At 34.3% G+C, this 18,421-nt stretch overlaps 2 protein-coding genes across 2 annotated transcripts; both read right to left on the bottom strand.

The window, feature by feature from the left end:
• Window positions 1-95: 95 nt before the first annotated feature.
• Window positions 96-5,314, bottom strand: LOC110112170. The gene is made up of 4 exons (XM_020844284.2): window positions 5,035-5,314; window positions 1,016-1,352; window positions 773-943; window positions 96-727 (listed from the first exon to the last, which is right to left on the bottom strand). Exons 1-4 carry the CDS (start codon window positions 5,149-5,151, stop codon window positions 339-341), a joined length of 1,014 nt encoding a protein of 337 aa, XP_020699943.1. The 5' UTR covers window positions 5,152-5,314; the 3' UTR covers window positions 96-338.
• Window positions 5,315-16,736: 11,422 nt separating this feature from the next.
• On the bottom strand, window positions 16,737-17,330 carry LOC110112202 (eukaryotic peptide chain release factor subunit 1-2-like). The gene has a single exon (XM_028692870.1). The coding sequence runs from the start codon at window positions 17,328-17,330 to the stop codon at window positions 16,737-16,739; it is 594 nt and encodes a 197-aa protein (XP_028548703.1).
• Window positions 17,331-18,421: the final 1,091 nt, after the last annotated feature.

Here is an 18,421-nt window from a genome sequence, read left to right as displayed (position 1 = left end):
ACATGATCTCAACACGAATGTTACAAGAGATTAAAGCCATGTATATATAGGAAGGCAAAAAAAGATTGATCAGAGTCAAAATAAATGAAACAAACTGGCTAGAAAAAATGCTTTCTAAACTTCATTTCAATTTCCTCTACTTACAATACAACCGCATTCAATTACCCTTTCAAGGGATTTTCTTTTAAACCAATCAATCAAGTGGAAGCTAAACCCATCATCTCACATTTGAGAGAGGAAGAACAATACAACATGAGCTAATCCTCATTGGTATAGAAAAATAATCCGTTCTGTACAACTCAGCTCCACATTTCCATCAATCCATCCACCTCCAAATTTCAAAATGGGATCACATAGGGCATCTGGTACGTGTTGAACTCAGGTAGATAGGTAGCTCTAGGTTGCAAAGAACTTGCAGTGCTAGGATTAGAGACGCCAGCTTTGCAAATCGGTGCACTGGGTTTTGCATCCTGTGGCTTATGTGTGGCGAAGAGACAATCCAGCTCGGCTTCATCTGCCTCGAGCCGCCGAATCGACGGAGGCTTCCAGTTTATTATCAAATCTCTGAACAACTCCCACTCTGATCCCTGTGTGCAGTTCCTACCACTGCTCCATCTTTCTTGAAGGATGGGTGGTGTGGAGAAAGGAGCAGAGATGGAAGGCTGGGAAACTGTCTCTGGTTGCAGCTCCTTTGTTCTCAGAGCAGATTCAGTTAAAATAGCTTGAACTTCAGAAGAACCGAGGGGAGCAGATCCAGTTAAAATAGCTTGAACATCGGATGGTTCGGTAGCTTGAGAAGAAGAGCAAGGAGCAGAATCAGTCAAGAAAGCTTGCGCAGCGGATGATTTGGTGAATATTGAAGAGCAGCTGGGATTTGTGCTTGCAGATTCTGGCTCGGCATCCTTTTGCTTCTTCAAAGGCAACTTAATTCGTATGACCATACCTTTTCACAATAGGTTTAAAGCACATCAATTAAGAGAAACCACCAATCATGTGAACCACCAAAAATAGGTACCTGGTTTTTGCTTCTTGGGATCGGAGTCCATAACAGCATTGCCATTTTTACTGTTTTGAGTGCCCTTCGAGGAGTTGCATTTGTTCAGAACTAAAGCTGGGGGATCATATTCTTCAGAAAGGTCACTCCTTTCCAAATGGTCAGAAAATTCTTTTTTTGCAAAATGGAGGCTTTTATTGAATTTTATAGACTTGTCCGCCTTTCTTTTCTTGTTTTTGCGCTGCAAGGAATCCAGATTATCATGCTCTTCTCTGGATCTCTTTTTGTTCTGCTTTTCATTCACCTTCCTGGTCAATTGTTTCCTCTGCTTTGTGTTTCCCCATTGAATCTGGAGTTTCTGGGCACCAGACTGAACCATCAGTTCCAAAAAAGGAAAGATGACGGAAAACAAAGCAAATACATGGAACCTTTTTTTTTTGGGGGGGGAAGCTAAGGGCAAAGCCCAAATTCCATTATATGAAAAGTAGTTGCAAGAGAAGAGATTGTAAGAAACAATCAAAAGCAGAAAACTATGAAAATAGGAAACTGTAAGGAAAAACTAAGAGCAAAAGCTCCAGCTCAACAAAAAGGTGTAAGAAAAAACACCAAACAAAAAGAGCTGAAAGAGACTAAGAGAAAAAGGGGCCATAGACAAAAACTGGAACCCATAAAACCATGAAAAGAAAATTTTCAAATTCCAAAAGGCTCAGAACAGTGTCATTGCAACCATCAAACACCAACGTTGCGGGGATTGCCTTCATTAATAGATAATGTTTGCTAAGAATCGCCGTGCATTTGAATGAGGGATGCAATGCATTCATCCTCGCCCCATACCAATCTCAAACCCATTTGACAAGAATTGCATATAGCAAAAGAAGATGAAATAATTGCGCAACCGGATGAACGCAACTCCAGCATAGAAACACATAATTAAGTTCGCAAATGACAAGAGAGCATGAACCGGCAAAACAACAAAACCCGCTCAGAGCTCTAGGAACAGACAGTAAGAAAAACCCAGGCCATATAGCACACTAGTAAACTCCTCTCCATTTTTCCATCTCATCAGTTTAAGACATACTGCTTTTCTTATGCTCTCCTGTATGGTAATATAGCTATTGGAAGAGTTAGCAAATTTTCTAGCATTTCTCTCCCGCCAAATATAGTAAATAGAGCATCATAACAGCAAGAAATTCAGTTTATACGGTATTTGATCAGCCCTTCAAGCAGTAAAATCCAAAGTTTGAGTTATATTGGGCCGCATAGGAAAATCTTTTTAGGTTGGCAGAAAATAGGAGACGATGGAGAAGGTAAAATCACACTCAAAAAACAAGTGTGAAGCACTCTGATGATTCGATTTGCACAGACAATAAGAAGGATCAGCCCCAATATTTCTCTTTATAAGAACATCAACAGCTTTGAGACCCCCAATCACACGGAGCCAACCGAAAATAGACGACGGAAGAGCATAATGCTTATGCCACACAACACTATGCCAAGAGACCAAATTATTCTCTTTATAAAAGTCTTGCACGAAAGAGTTAAAACTACCCCCAAGACATCTCATGTTTCTTTCAGAATATATAGGGATTGGAAGGATTCTATTTTGTATAATCACATGACAAGAAGCAGGCAGCTTCCAACCATTAGTGTCAATGAGGTTAGCAATATGAGCTTCAGCATAAAAATGATCAAGTAAGGATTCATGGTGAGGTAGCTCAGCGAAAGCAATACCATTACACCAATGGTCCCACTTAAGGGAGAGAGGGCTATTAACAGTTACTTTAAAGTGGAAACTGTTTTTAGCTTTAAGGGATGAATCACATACACTTTTCCACATACAAGAGGAATTAGGTGAGGGATTTTTCCATGGTGAACCGTACTTGTTGAATAACTAAGTGTAAATTAAAGAGCAATTACAAGCATATCTAAGAGCATTAAAATCATGAATGCCCAATCCCCCTTTGTTTTAGGTTTGCATGTGTTGAACCAAGAAACCATATGCATTTTCTTTGCATTAGAATCACCAAAGTATAGGAATTTTGCTAAAATTTTGACAATTTGCTTGGTGCAGGACTTTGGTATGATAGCACCACGAATCCAATAAACAATGGTATTCCAAATAGTGAATCTAAGAAATTGAAGCCGACCTGCAAAAAAAAGAGACTTGAGTTTCCAACCTGAAAGCTTGTTAGTGATAACATCGAGGGGAAAAATTAGAGAGGCGGGCTCTCTTAATGGAGACTGGCAATCCCAAGTAGGTAATTTTGGAACAGAGGGAAGGGACGTTGAGGATAGCACAAATGTCATTAGCATTTGTAAGAATGATAGAGCTTTTGTCCAGATTAAAGACCAAACCAGTGGAGCTAGCAAAAGTGCCAAGAATCTCCTTGAAGGCTGAACAATTAAGGGGAGAGGCTTTACCAAAAATAAAAAAATCATCAGCGTAAAGTAAGTGCGAGAGGCTTTACCAGTGAACCCATTTCAATATATGATGTTTTTATATGAACAGTTCATGTTGTGTAATATATAAGTAGAATATTATAAGGGAAATATGTTTTGGAACAAAACACATACACCATCCGAAAGGAAAAAAAAAATGATATGATAAACTGCATGAAGGGCCTAGAAACTCTAAGGTCTCCAATTCATAATAACACTCTTAAGGAGTAAAAAATCAACATTTCTAGCCCAAAAAATGAGCAATAATTTCAATGTAATTAAGGAAAGCAAATAATGTGTTTTATAACAAATTTTGGCTCCTTAAGTCACATTGATCTAGCACACTGAAGAGTTTTATTTAAACATCACCTGCCTCCAAAGATGAGATAAAATGCTCCAAATGCTATCATTCAACAATCAGCAATTTAGGGTTGTTTCGCTTTCATTCAACAATCAGGGGCCTTTTGCCTTTTGTTCAAAGGTATATAGATATCAATACTATCTAGAGAACATAAGAATGTGTTTAGTTTGATAGTACCTCTCAAGTCCAGGTAAAACAGCATTTTAAACCAAGATTGACGTAATTTAGTTATAATCATGCTGAACAGAAATATAGTAAAAACTTTAGTATATATCATTATTTTCATTCATTCTTTAGTGGCGGTGGTGCATGAAACATAAACTGTACCATGCACAGATATTTCTACACATCAATCAATACTAGATATGAACTGATCCATTACCTACTCGTAAAATGACAGTTGCATTAATTCATATAGCTGGGGCATCTACGATATATTGAAGATACCAAAACACCGAAGTCTTAAAATATCAGTGCATTATATAACAGTTAAGAATGTACGGATGATTATTGTTCAGGCATCATAATTTGCTTATTAAAATCAGTTATAATTATAAACATGATTTCATTTGATAATTAATGCTTACGATTTTTAAGGAATGATGAATGTTGACCAATCAACAATTCCTAGTTTGAAAGCAATCATGAACAGACCCCCCAGGTGATAATCATCTGTACAAATTCGGATTTATTAAGGAACTCCCTCAGTTAACTTTCGTTTACTAACACAACATAGTTCTTAAAGCATTTTTTCAACTGACAACATAACTTCAGTGATTTTATCCTGATTATTTGCTGCAGAGTATGTTCCTCGAGTGAAAATAAGTAAACCAAAAACAAAAGCGTCAAGGTAACCCCATCACAGACCTTCACAACATGGTATTAGAGACCTTAATTCCGGAGTACTAATCAAAATTTTCCACAAGATATGAACGACAGAGACAAACGAAATGAAACCCTTAAAACAGAGTGTCGTCATTAGATCTCATTTGAATTCGATTTCTTTGCAGGCAAAAAATCATACGGATGACCAAATAATAAAGAAAAATATTCAGTCTGTGACTGTCAAAATACATCAACATAAAATTTCCTTTCAATCTTTTGGATATTTTACAAACTGGAATTTATTACATTCAAGGGCCATTTTAACAATAACAGGACAATTAATAATCGGATCAACTGCAGGCAGTCGAGCACAAATGAAATTAATCAATAGCAGCCTCATTAATGCTCAACAAACCTTGATTGATCCGATCAGGAAGACATCTTCCCTCCAATAGTTCGGACGCGTATACGGAATGCACCGAGCCATGGCTCTCGGAATTCTTCTCCGATGCTGATAAGCCCCAAACAGCATGAAAGACGCACAAGGCTCGCTACGTATTTAAGTAATCAGCAAGAAAAAGGCCGATCAGACAGGAACAAAAGAAAAGAGAGAGAAACGAGACAAGAAGACTTCGAGAGGCAACGGAGAAACCTAGGGCTAGGGTTTTCAAAAGAAGAGACAGAAATAAGAAAGCATTCGCAGGCTCGTAAGAGGGGTCTGGTGCTATTTATAGAGCCTGAACGAGCACCGGTAACTTGTATTGCGGAATAGGATAACCCATTAAAAATATATTATTTGTTATTGATGGAAAGGCCATGCGGCAATCCAGCGGCCACAAGAACCCGATTGTTACATGGTCCGTCACCTCCGATATTAGAAGTTTCTCCAGCGACTTGATTGGGCGATAGAAATTAAAAATTGAAATTATATTAAAATATTATCAATATTAAGTATATTTAAAATACAAAGTACTTTTTTATATACTACATATTTTAATGTAATTTAAATATTTAATTTATTTATATTTTTAATTAGTTGAGATTTAATTTAAAAACAATATTATTTATCTTAATCCACATAAAAGAAGGATATTAAATTTCTTGAAATTTCCAAAAATTTAATTATCTATATAACAATTTATTAAATTTGAGATATAAAAATTATTAAAATCAAGTGATTTTTTTTACACCTTTATTAATTTTACTTAATTTAATTTTTAAAATATAGAGAAATACTTTTGGTGAGGGGCATTCAACTCATTTATTTCTCATCAATTTAATTACAACAACATCAAGTTTTTATCACACTATGTGAAGTCAGATAGAGCAGGATTTACCGAGCGGATTCTTCCCCATGTGCCATGGATTTCATAAATCTAGCAAAATAGAGGATATAAAAAATTCGGGATTTAGTGCGAATCGGCAGAATTTTTCGTCTACGAGGGATTTCATTTACCGTTTTGCATTTTAGGCTGTTTGGCTAGATTTTCCTCAAATCCGCCTCAAATCTAGCCTAAATCCTGCTACCAAAACAACCCCTTTATATGACCAAACCATCTAAGACTACTCTTTGTAATTTTATCTGTCATTGAAGCTACTCCAACTTTACTCATTTCACATTCTTAAATTTGATCATTAAACAAATATTCATTAAAAATTAATCAAATAAGTTAATAAACTAATTCTAATTTATAGATTAACATTAATAATTTCCATATATATATATAACCTTAAAAATTTTGTGAAGCAAAATCATAATTGAGCTTTTTATGAGGGCTATGAAGTACATAACTTCTTCGTTATTATTAGTTTGCCCTTCCTCAAGATTGATGTATCATTTGAGACAACAACAATCAAGAAATTTGATCCTAATCTCTATAAAATTGTTTGAAACTACTCATTAATCCCTCAATGGGAATCAAAATTGTGTACGGATCTAAAGAGTCCACAAATGTTCAAAAAAGAAAAAATTATTAGGTGCAGAGTGTGCACCGTCCGCACCTAATAATCTTTCCCAAAAAAGGCCAATGTAGGTGCAAATCATGCACGGATATGGATGAGGAGGCTATAACGATTGACTTTATTCGCCGCACTGTATATATTGGATGTGCATTATGTATTTTTAGTTTTCTCTTTTTTTCTTCTTATGTTTTTCGTTGAAGGTGTTTTTATTTTTTTTAGTAAATACTAAGATTTATAGGAAAAAAATCTAAAATATTGTCTTTTCTCCTCCATGAATATTCCCTTTAAGGCTGAAGGGAAATTCTCAAATTTCCTTCCTAGGCATAAGTTCTCCTTTATATAGTTGTTAGATATTGTCCTACTTTAATCGTAACTATGGTGATAACCAATGTTAGCAGTTTCTGCTTTGAGGCTCTGGTCTTCATCTACAAAGAGGTTTTAGCCTGTTTTTTTGTCTGAAATTAAGGTTTGGTTTGGGCATATTTTTTTACTACTTCTTAAAAGTATTTTTTTAATACAAAAATTTTAATTTATGTACTAAAAAGTTACTTTAAGATACAATAAAATAGCCGTCCCAAACGAAGCTTAAGCCTAAGACTTCATTTGAGAAAACTTGCTTACTATTTTTTAAAGCAGCTTTATAGTATAAAAAATTTAAGTTAAAAATATTTTCGTACTAACAAACTATTTTAAAAAACAGAAATAAAAAAATTCCAAACAAAACCTAAGTGAGGCTTGATCTCTATTTTGAAGCTCTAATTTTCTTCTTGAGTTGAGTAGGAGAAATTATTCCGTGTGGAGTCCGGACAGGAAGTCGTCTGGACTATGAGTGTATGCATCGTATACAAAGAGTATGTACACTCATATGTCCGAATAGTTCTTCCCGTCTGTACTCCACAGAATAATTTCTCATTGAATAGAGGGTTTACGTTAACTTGAGAGGAATAGAGATTATCCTTGACGAGATAGGTAGAGATGATGGTACCTCTAAAAATTGCCAAAAATTTTATCTAAAACCTTGATTTTTTTTTTCTTTTTAAGAGCATTTGAGCAATTTTGGATAATCTTTAATAAATTTTCCTTCTTTATTTTGACCGCGTTGGCTATATTTTTTCCTATATGACTATTCATATGTTTTCTTCTCCAAAAATTGTTTTGGCAGTTATGTCATTTTGAATTTTAAAAGAATTTTAACTTCCAAATGTCCTAATGATAAAATTATGATATTTTTAAATCTGATTCATTTTATGTTGAAAATAGCATTCGAAACACTCTAAACTTTTTAATATATTGATGACATCATAGGCTATCTTTGTGATTTTTTTCAAACCAAAATTTTGTTATTTAATAGGGTAAAAAATTTAGGCAATGTGATTTAGGCTTTGTTTGGGACGATTTTTTTACTGCTTTCTAAAAAGGAGTTTTAGCACAAAATTTTTTATTTTTATACTAAAATTCCATTTTAGAAAGCAATAAAAAAACCGTCCCAAATGAAGCCTTAATCGTATATGTTTATTTGCTAATTGCAAACATAATATTATTGTGGCCGATAATCTGATCAACAAAATTGGAATGTTTTTTTTTGTGTGTTTAGGGTATTTTCCTTCATGTGTGGGGCTTTTAAGCAAACTTTAGAATATTTTCAGACATATTTCTCAAAGAAAATTTTGAAGTGAGTATTGGTTATTTATTCCATTATCTCATGATCACCGTAGAAAAATTAAGGAGTTTGTTTGGGACTCTTTCTTTTTGTTTTCTAAAACTATTTTTTAGTACAAAAATTTTTTGCATTTGAAATTTTTATACTAAAAATTTATTTTAAAAAGCAGTACAAAAACTGTCTCAAATGAAGCTTCTTAAAACTACTTTTGGGACAGTTTTCGTACATTTTTCGTACTGTTTTTTTAAAATTTCTTGCATTTGAAATTTTTGTACTAGAATTTCTTGGATTTGTTTGGGACGGCTTTATTACCGTTTCTTAAAGTAGCTTTCTAGTACAAAAGTTTTAATTTTTATATTAAAAATCTGCTTTAAAAAGCAATAAAAAAATCTTCTCACTAATTGGGGCAACTTTCTTATCGCTTCTTAAAATAACTTTTTAGTACAAAAATTAAATTTTTGGTAATAGAAAGCCGCTTTAGGAATCAATAAGAAAATCGTTCCACAAACGAAGCCTAAGGCTTTGGGCTAGTTTTTTACTGCTTTGTTTTCCAAATCACAATCACAATTTATATTGGGTCATTCTTTTTTTTTTTTCTGCATTTAAAATTTTTTTGTAAGTATCTGCTTTCAATAATAATTTTTAAGAAGTTGCTTTCTCCATAATCACTTTATAATCATTTTTACACTCTTAGTGTGTGAGTTTTTTATTTTTATTTTTGTCACATTGTTGAAAGGAGTAGTTCATGAATTGTCTTTAATAATTTCGTTTGAGACATACTTATCAGATGGTGTAGCAACGATTGACGATCATGACATTTTCTTTCCGTATAGTGTCAAATGGTTAATCTTTCTCAAGTTTAGCAGCTGGTAGAAGTATTAGGCTTCATTTGGGACCGTTTTTTTAATGATTTTTAAAGCAGCTTTCTAGTACAAAAATTTAAATTTTTGTACTAGAAAGCTGCTTTAAGAAGCAGTAAAAAAGCGGTCCCAAACGAAGCCTGAGTAGTAACGAACTTCAAGGCACTGAAGCTAAGGGTTAGACAATAAATTATTACGTGTGGTCATTAAATTGTTCGGAGGCGAGTCAGGACAACAGTACATAACACCGATACACAGTAAAATGATACATGGTGCATCCTGATTCGCCTCTAAATTGTATCTGATGACCACACCTAATAATTTCTCCAGTAGAAGGGATCGCAACAACAAGAAGTAAAAATTGTTTTACCCAATGAAGTTGCATAATAGCATGTTATTTTGAACTATAGAGAATTTATTTTTCTATTTCCAAACCCACTTTCTCTTATGATCTTTTTTAATAATTCAAATTGTACATAAGTTGTGTATAGTATAATATGACCTATTTTGATCAGAGTCCGGACGCAAGCTACATTCAGACTCGTGGTAATTTCTCCTGGCGGACTATCTTTTTTGGTGCTCCAGTGGAGAGAAATATTATTTTTTTTTTCTTTTTTTTTTGTTAATTCTTTAAGTGTAAATACTTTTTTTTTTATTTTTTAGTAAATAATTTAGATTGAAATTTTTTTCATAATATTTTTATTTTGTACTATATTGACATAGTTAATTAGTCCAAAAAATAATTTTGAGTAACATTAGTTTTTGTGCATTTTTAGTAAATTTTAATAAAAAATTACTAAATTATATATTTCTGAATTAGATTTATAAATATTAAGTAAGTTCAGTATAAAATTATCTATAAATAATATATTATTATTATTTTTAATTTATCTTGTTTTAAAGAACCTAATATTTTAGGTAAACATAGTAAGTATTTAAAATTAATTAATTCATAAAAAACTGATGCATATATTTAGTAGGGTTAATAACAATTTGCACAAATTAAAGTTGATTGGCAACGGAAGTTTAGCAATTATTAATATACAACATTTTCGAGAAAATAGTTATTTATTTTTTATAAATTTATTTTATAATATTCTTAATAAGTAAAAAAATTCACAATAATCTCAAAACCAGTTTTACAAAATGTTGAAGCATCCTAAAGCTCTTATATGTACTATTACAACAAACTAAAGAAATAATAAAATGAAAATCGCAATAAATGAAGAAATTTGTCCGGGAAGATAGGATAAAAAATTAGAGATTATTCTGTGCAGATGTCGAACGCAGTTCTACATTCGGATACCAATCAGAATGAGCCACGTCAGGCATATAGAGTCACGGTACTGACGCTCGGTCCCGCAGTATCGAGCCACGGGCTTAGGCATCTGGATGGGGTTCCGCTTCCGCATAGAATAATTTTTTCAGAAATTGGGGCATTGCAAAAATGGAAGAATTATTCTATGCGGAAGCGGAACCCCATCCGGATGCCTGAGCCCGTGGCTCGGTACTGAGCATCGGTTTCGCGGCTCAGTATGACTGATGTGGCTCATTATGATTGATATCCAGACGTAGAGCTGTGATCACTGTGACTTCCTTGGAGCAAACAGCCAGTCCAGCTTATCTTCATCAGCCCCAATCGGCTGAATCTATGGAGGCTTCCAGTTTTTTATCAAATCGGTGAACAATTGCCTCTCTTATATATCTTAGTGGTTTGAGAACAGCATTGGAATGCTGATCCAGTGAAAACTGCTCAAGCTTTGGATGATTTGGTGATCTCAGAAGAACAGCGAGGAGCAGATTTAGTTAAAACTGCTCGAGGTTTGGATGGTTTGGTGACTTGAGCAGAGCAGAGAGGAGCAGATTTAGTTAAAACTGCTTGAGGTTTGGATGGTTTGGTGACTACAGCAGAGCAGCGGGGGCCAGATTCAGTTAAGACTGCTTTACCTTTGGATGCCTTGGTGACTTGATAAGAACAGCTTGGTGCAGAGTCAGTTAGGCATGCTTGAACTTTGGGTTTCTTGGTCACTGGAGAAGAAAAGCGGGAAGCAGATTCAGTGACGGCTGTTCGTTTTTTGGTTGTCTTGATGACTTGGTTAGAACAGCGAGTTGCAGATTCAGTTAAGCCTTCTTGCACATTGGGCTTCTTGGTGTTAAGAGAAGAACAATGGGGGGCAGTTTCAGTCAAGGCTGCTTGAACATTGGATGTCTTGGTGATTTGAGAAGAACCGCGAGGTGCAGATTCAGTTAAGGCTTTGGATGCTTTTTGAGAAGAACAGAGGGGATTAGATTCAGTGAAATCTGCCTGAACTTTGTCTGCCTCAATGACTTGAGGAGAGCAGCGAGGAGCAGATTCAGGTAAGTCTGCTTGAACTTTGGATGTCTTGGTGACTTGGGAAGATGACTGGGTTGCAGATTCTGTTATTTTGGATGTCTTGGTGACTTGAGAAGAACTGCGGGGTGCAGATTCAGCAAAGTATGCTTGAACTTTAGCTTTCTTGGCCACAGAAGAACAGCATGGATCTGTGCTTACAGATGCTTGCTCTTGAATCTTGAGTTCCTTCGAAGGCATCTTGATTCGGATGACCATACCTTTTCACAGCAGATTTGAAGCTTATCAATATCTTGGATTGCTTCTAACATTGTAAAAAAAAAAAAGAGAATACCTGGTCTTCTGTTGTTGAGTTCCTTCTCAGTCTTTCTTTTCTGGTTCCTCTGCTGCAAGGAATCAAGTTTATCGTGTTCTTCTCTTGATCTCTTCTTGTTCAGCGTTCCATTCATCTCTCTGCTCATCTTATTCCTCCGCTTTGTGCATCCCCACTGAATTTGGAGCTTCTGTGCACCAGACTTAACCGTCAATTCCAATTCCAACAAAGAGGAAACCAAAGCAAGTAAAAGACCATAAGACCAGTCAAGGTTCTAATGAATATAAGAAAATGAAATCATGCATTCAATTACAATGTTAGGTTCCAGAAGGTTAGATTTTAATAATAAAGTGACAATAGTTAGATGATGAAAACCTGTCAATGTTGGTGATGATTAGAGTAAAATACAATAAATTTTTTTAGCTCTCTGATATCTCTTTAGATAGAAAATTGAACACTATTTGTAGCTTTTTGAGAGTTTTAATTTAGTAAATTTAGTTAAAATTTAAAACACTTCATCGAATGATTCATATTGACTCTTTAATCACAAATCATTTATTCAAAATTTGAGTGTTTTAATGTTGTCAAAATCAAATGATCTTTGGCTCGTTTGATTTATCTAGTCAATCCGCTTGATTTGTCTTTAAGCACATCATATTCAGATATCGTTTGATTTTCCAACTAACATCTCGAAGCTTCCAAGTATGTTTTATTATTACCTGATTTGAGTTCATTTAGAGTCAAATAAGATCATTTGTTATATCGATTGGTTTTTCTTTTCTCGGTATTCACTTTGATTATAAATATGCTAAACTCAGAATAGTTTTAAATTTAATTTTGAAAATTTACAATTTAATCCGGCTTTAAGATTCTTGTAGATCAATTAACATTTAACAAATATTATCCTCAAAATCATGCAAATAAATTGAATGTTCTCAAAAACGTACGAGGGAGAATATTCCTCGTCTAAAAATACAAATCAAGACAATCCAATCTTTTATATCTTCACAAAACAAGCCATGCAAGATATCAATTAACGAGCATTGATGAAAATTCTCTCCCACAAACCAATTTCAGATCAATGAAGGGCTACAAATCATAAAAAAAAAAAGACAACATAAAATTTAATCACACTTCATTATTACATTAAAGTAACATTATTATTATTACTATTATTATTTTGGGAACGGGGGTATCTACCCCCCCCCCCCCCCCCCGGGGCCTAGAAGGCACTTGGCGGCGTAACTAATTCATCGGCGAGGCTACTAGCAACCAGCCCAATAGATGCAGGACCCGTAGTTATTTTCTCCCTACTTAAAGGGTCACGCTGCATGAGAGGGGATTCGAATAAGGGTTAACAGTATTACAACGTAGCATGATCGAAAATAATAAGATCAATGGCAGTAAGAGACGAGGAAAATTATTTCGTGCTCCGTCCGGATTCGTTCGGAAGCGATATGGACGTGCCTCGTCACCACGTGGCGTATCCGGATTTGCCCCCGGATGATCCGGACACTGCATGTAATAATCTCTCCAGAGACGGCCCTGCACGAATGAAATAAACCAATCATAGCGTCATTGCATGTTGATGAACAAACCTTGACTGATCCGATCATGGAGTCTTCTTCCCACTTGTAGTTCGAACGATAATATGGAAGACACCGCGCCATGGCTCTCACAAATCCTTCTTCGGTGATGATATGACCAAAACAATAAAATGCAGTAGTGGTATCTCCTAAACAGAATGGAAGCTAGCTCTGGAAAAGAAGCAAGTGAAAGTAGATACTTTGTTGAGCATGAAATATGGCTGGCTATATATGAAGCCTGGGGCTACAATTTTGGCCACCTAAGCCTGTAGAAAAGACAAATGGCGAGCTAAGCTAAGATCTGGGGGTAGTTTTAGGGAACTGGTTTAGGAATGTGGGATGGATAACATGTAACAGTGTAGACTTTTTCAACGTTAGATTTAGATATCACATTTTTAGCATATTTTACTAGTAAACTGCGATTTTTTTGTTTAAATTGAGGGAAAATCTCCTTCATTTTCTATGGAGAATAGTTATATAACAATACTCAAAAGAATTGTCCAAAATGAAAAAAAAAAAAAGTGTAATAGAAAAACGACAAAAATTTGACTCAGGCTTGTTTGAATGAGCATTTTTAGTTGCTTTCTTTAAATCAATTTTTAATACATAATTTTAATTTTTGTATTTAAAAATTGCTTTAAAAAATAATTAAAAAAGCTTCTACGAAATCTCGAATATGCAAAAAATTATCCTATACATGAAAATGATGGAAAGCCACACATTCTGCTTAGGGATACCTTGATTATTTCTATCTCTTCGTTGTGATCTAGTCTTTGGTGCTAAATGTAGCAACATGTACTGTCGTATTTATGATTTACGATGAGGTCTTAGTTGCTGCATTCTTTTGCTGCAACGGATGATTGTCTTAAATCTTTATTACTCTTTTCTTGCAGTTCGCAACCCAGCCGATCTTCGCAAGAATTTATGAGAATTCTATTACGACGGCAGATTTGCTTTACTATTAGTTCTTTTTTTGGATGTATTTGCCTGTTATAGCTACTAAATTGCAGGACCCTGCCATGTTCAATGACCATTCAGGAAGGCAGTTCCATTCATAATATTGATAAATTGCAATAATTATTTAAATAAGCTCTCTTTTTTTTTTCTATTTTTACTTGCTTAAATTGGGTATAAGAAAATTTTTGTTAAAAAGGCTTAGGGATGGAATAAGCCTATGTTAATCTGTCAGTCAAATTGGACTTTCTTTTTCTATTTCTCCCTTTATATATAATGATATAATTTGTAAAAATTAACATTAATCAAAATATGTTGAATTTCTAGATTTCTTAATAAAAAAATTATTTTAAATTTAATTCAAATATATTAAAACTTTTTTCAAAAGTCACATCCAAAATTCTTTTTTTTTTTTTTGTGATGAGGAACCCCTTCACTTCGCGGTGAGTAAACCCTGGTCAACCTAGCAGACAGCCCACACCATTACTCATACCAACACTTAATGGTTGCAGTGCCGTCCAAGAGATTGAGCTCGGGACCTGAAGCTTTACCCAGCCGATTCCCCCCACCTGAGCTAAGCCGGCAGTGGTGACACATTTCAAAATCTTACAACTTTGAATTCATATGACCCCTAAACATTCAATTTAGCCACAATCAAGAATGATTTGACTTAATCAAACAAGTTATGTTAGCCAGTTGAATGAATAATTGACGATCATGACATTTTCCTTTCCTGTATAGTGTCAAATGTTAATCGTTCTCAAGTTTTGCAGTGTAGAAGTATAAGTAATAACGAACTTCAAGGCACTGAAGCTGAGGGTAGACAAAGAAATTATTATGTGCGGCTATTGTATTGTTTGGAGTGAATCAGAATGCGTCATGTCACCCGGACATAGTGTACATAGAATCGATAACATACAAAAATGGATGATATGGGTGCGTCTTAATTCGCCTACTGAACAGACTTGATATCACAATAAAATAATTTCTCCAATAGAAAAGGATAGCAACAGCAACAAGTAAAAATTTGTTTTATACCCTATAAGGTTGCATAATAGCATGTTATTTCGAACTATAGATAATTTGTTTTTCTATTTCAAACCCTTCTTTTTTCTCTTATAATCTTTTATAATAATTAGAATTGTACACATGTGTGTGTAGAGGTTTGATTTGGAGTTTGATGTAAGCTATGGTAATAATTTGTCCTGACAACATATTAGGTAGGAGAGAGAAAATACAAATTATTTAATTTATTTATTTATTTGTTTTGTTTGCGCGATTGGAGAGGAGGAACTACTTTTTTTTTTTTGTTAATGCTTTAAGTGTAAATACATTTTTTTTAGTAAATAATTTAGATTGAAATTTTTTTTTATGAGTTATTATGTGTCAAAATATTTTGAGATTTAATTTGTTATAATCCATTAAAAATACATTTTTTTAATATTTATATTTGTACTATATTAATATAGTTAATTAATCAAAAAAATAATTTTGAGTATTATATTACTTTGTGCATTTTTAGTAAATTTTAATAAAAATGACTAAATTAAAAAAAATTCTGAATTAGATTTATAAATATTAAGTTAGTTCAGTATAAAATTATCTATAAATAATATATTATTATTTTTTTAATTTATCTGTGTTAAAGAAAGTAACATTTTAAGTAAACATAGTAAGAATTTAAAATTAATTAATTCATAAAATAACTGATTCATATTTTAGTAGTGTTAATAACAATTTGCACAAAATTGATTGCCAACCGAAGTTTAGCAATTATTAATATCCACATTTCGAGAAAATAATTATTTATTTTTTATAAATTATTTTATAATATTCATTATAAAAAAATTACTTTCTAACGATTATCTCATAATAAATTTTACAAAATGTTGAAGCCATCCTAAAGCTCCTATCTGTACAACTACAACAAAATAAGAAGGAGAAATAAAAAATTATAATAAATGAAGAAATTTGAGAGATTATAAAAATACAGAACTCCGAAACACAGCGTCTACATCCGGATACCAATCAGAATCAGCCACGTCAGTCATACTGAGCTGCATTATTGAGCGGTACAAACGCTCAGTCCCCGCAGTATCGAGCAGTACCAAGCCACGGGCTTAGGCAACAGGACGGGTTCCGCTTCGGCGTAGAATAATTTTTATAAAGGGGCATTCTGTCCAGATGCCTAAGCCCGCGGCTAGGTAGAATTGTCACAGAAACTGACTTCCTTGGAGCAAACATCCAGTCCAGCTCATCTTCATCAGCCTCAATCGGCTGAATCGATGGAGGCTTCCAGTTTTTTATTAAATCGTTGAACAATTGCCTCTCTTATCTTTGTGCACTGTTTCTAACCTTTGCCATTTTTGTGATTAGATTCACCGGGATTAGCCTCAACAAAGCCTTCTTCATGAATGGGCAACTTGGCGACAGGAACAGAGAAGCAAGGCTCAGCACTTGCCAGCAGTTGCTTTTCTGAAGGAACCTTCTTTGTTCTCATACCTGACTTTCATTTTTGGGTAACTTAGTGGTTTGAGAACAGCATCGGTATGCTGTCGGCCAAAGACATACTTTCCAGTATCCTGGCTGATTTCCTCAAAATACTTCCCGATCAATTTCTTTTCCTGTATGAACTTCACATTTGCCAGGATTGCCGAAGACAACTCAATTGCCTGATTGAAACCATTTTCTCCACCATATGAGACATCAACCACGTTGATTATTTTAGCCTGTAGACGTGGATCAAACATATCAGACTGGCTCACTTCATTTTTAAAATCAGCAGACCCAGCCAAGATCAACCCGGCAACATTTGGCTGACTTGTAGCAGGATTAATGAAGAACTGGGTAGCAACTTCAGCTGTCTTCCTGACATAATTATGGCGCTTCTCCATCCGAAGACGAGCAAACCGCAATGCAGACTGTCCTCCTCTTCCATGCTTCTTTGGAAGATCAACAGTGAATTTATGAAGCTTCCAATGCCTTGATAAGTTTCTTGATCTTCCATATCTTAATGTTCCTATCATTCTCATGAGCATCAGCATTAACCTGTTTAGTGCAGATCTGACGTTGCAGATTCTGTTAATTTGGATGTCTTGGTGACTTGAGAAGAACTGCGGGGTGCAGATTCAGCTAAGTATGCTTGAACTTTAGCTTTCTTGGTCACAGAAGAAGAACAGCAGGGATCTGTGCTTACAGATGCTTGCTCGTGAACCTTGAGTTCCTTCGAAGGCAACTTGATTCGGATGACCATACCTTTTCACAGCAGGTTTAAAGCTCATCAATATCTTGTCTTGCTTCTAACATCGTGAAAAAAAGAGAATACCTGGTCTTCTGTTGTTGAATTCCTTCTCAGTCTTTCTTTTCTGGTTCCTGTGCTGCAAGGAATCAAGTTTATCGTTTTGTTCTCTGGATCTCTTCTTGTTCAGCGTTCCATTGATCTCCTTGCTCATCTTGTTCCTCCGCTTTGTACATCCCCACTGAATTTGGAGCTTCTGAGCACCAGAATTAACCGTCAATTCCAATTCCAACAAAGGGGAAACCAAAGCAAGTAAAAGACCATAAGACCAGTCAAGGTTCTAATGAATATAAGAAAAATGAAATCATGCATTCGATTACGATTTTAGGTTCAAGAAGGTTAGATTTTAATAATAAAGTCACAATAGTTAGATGATGAAAACCTGTCAATGTTGGTGATGATTAGAGGAAAATACAATAAATTTTTTTAGCTCTTCAGATATAAAATGGAGCACTATTTGTAACTTTTTGAGAGTTATAATATAGTAAATTTGGTTAAATTTTAAAATGCTTCATCGAATGATTCATATTGACTCTTTAATCATAAATTGTTTATTCAAAATTTGAGTGTTTTAATGTTGTCAAAATCAAATGATCTTTGGCTTGTTTGATTTATTTAGTCGATCCGTTTGATTTGTCTATAAGCACATCATATTTAGAGATACTTTGATTTTTCAACTAACATCTCGAAGCTTCTAAATATGTTTTATCACCTGATTTGAGTTCATTTAGAGTCAGAACAGATCAGCTGTTAAGATATTCAGTTTGAATATAAATGTGCTAAAATTAGAATTTGAATAGTTTTAAATTTAATTTTGAAAATTTACAATTGAACAAA

Source organism: Dendrobium catenatum, unplaced genomic scaffold, assembly GCF_001605985.2.
Source record: "Dendrobium catenatum unplaced genomic scaffold, ASM160598v2 fragScaff_scaffold_178, whole genome shotgun sequence".
Lineage (NCBI taxonomy): Eukaryota > Viridiplantae > Streptophyta > Magnoliopsida > Asparagales > Orchidaceae > Dendrobium > Dendrobium catenatum.
Note: the sequence above shows the minus strand (reverse complement) of the source record. Positions and strands in the feature narration are given on the sequence as shown.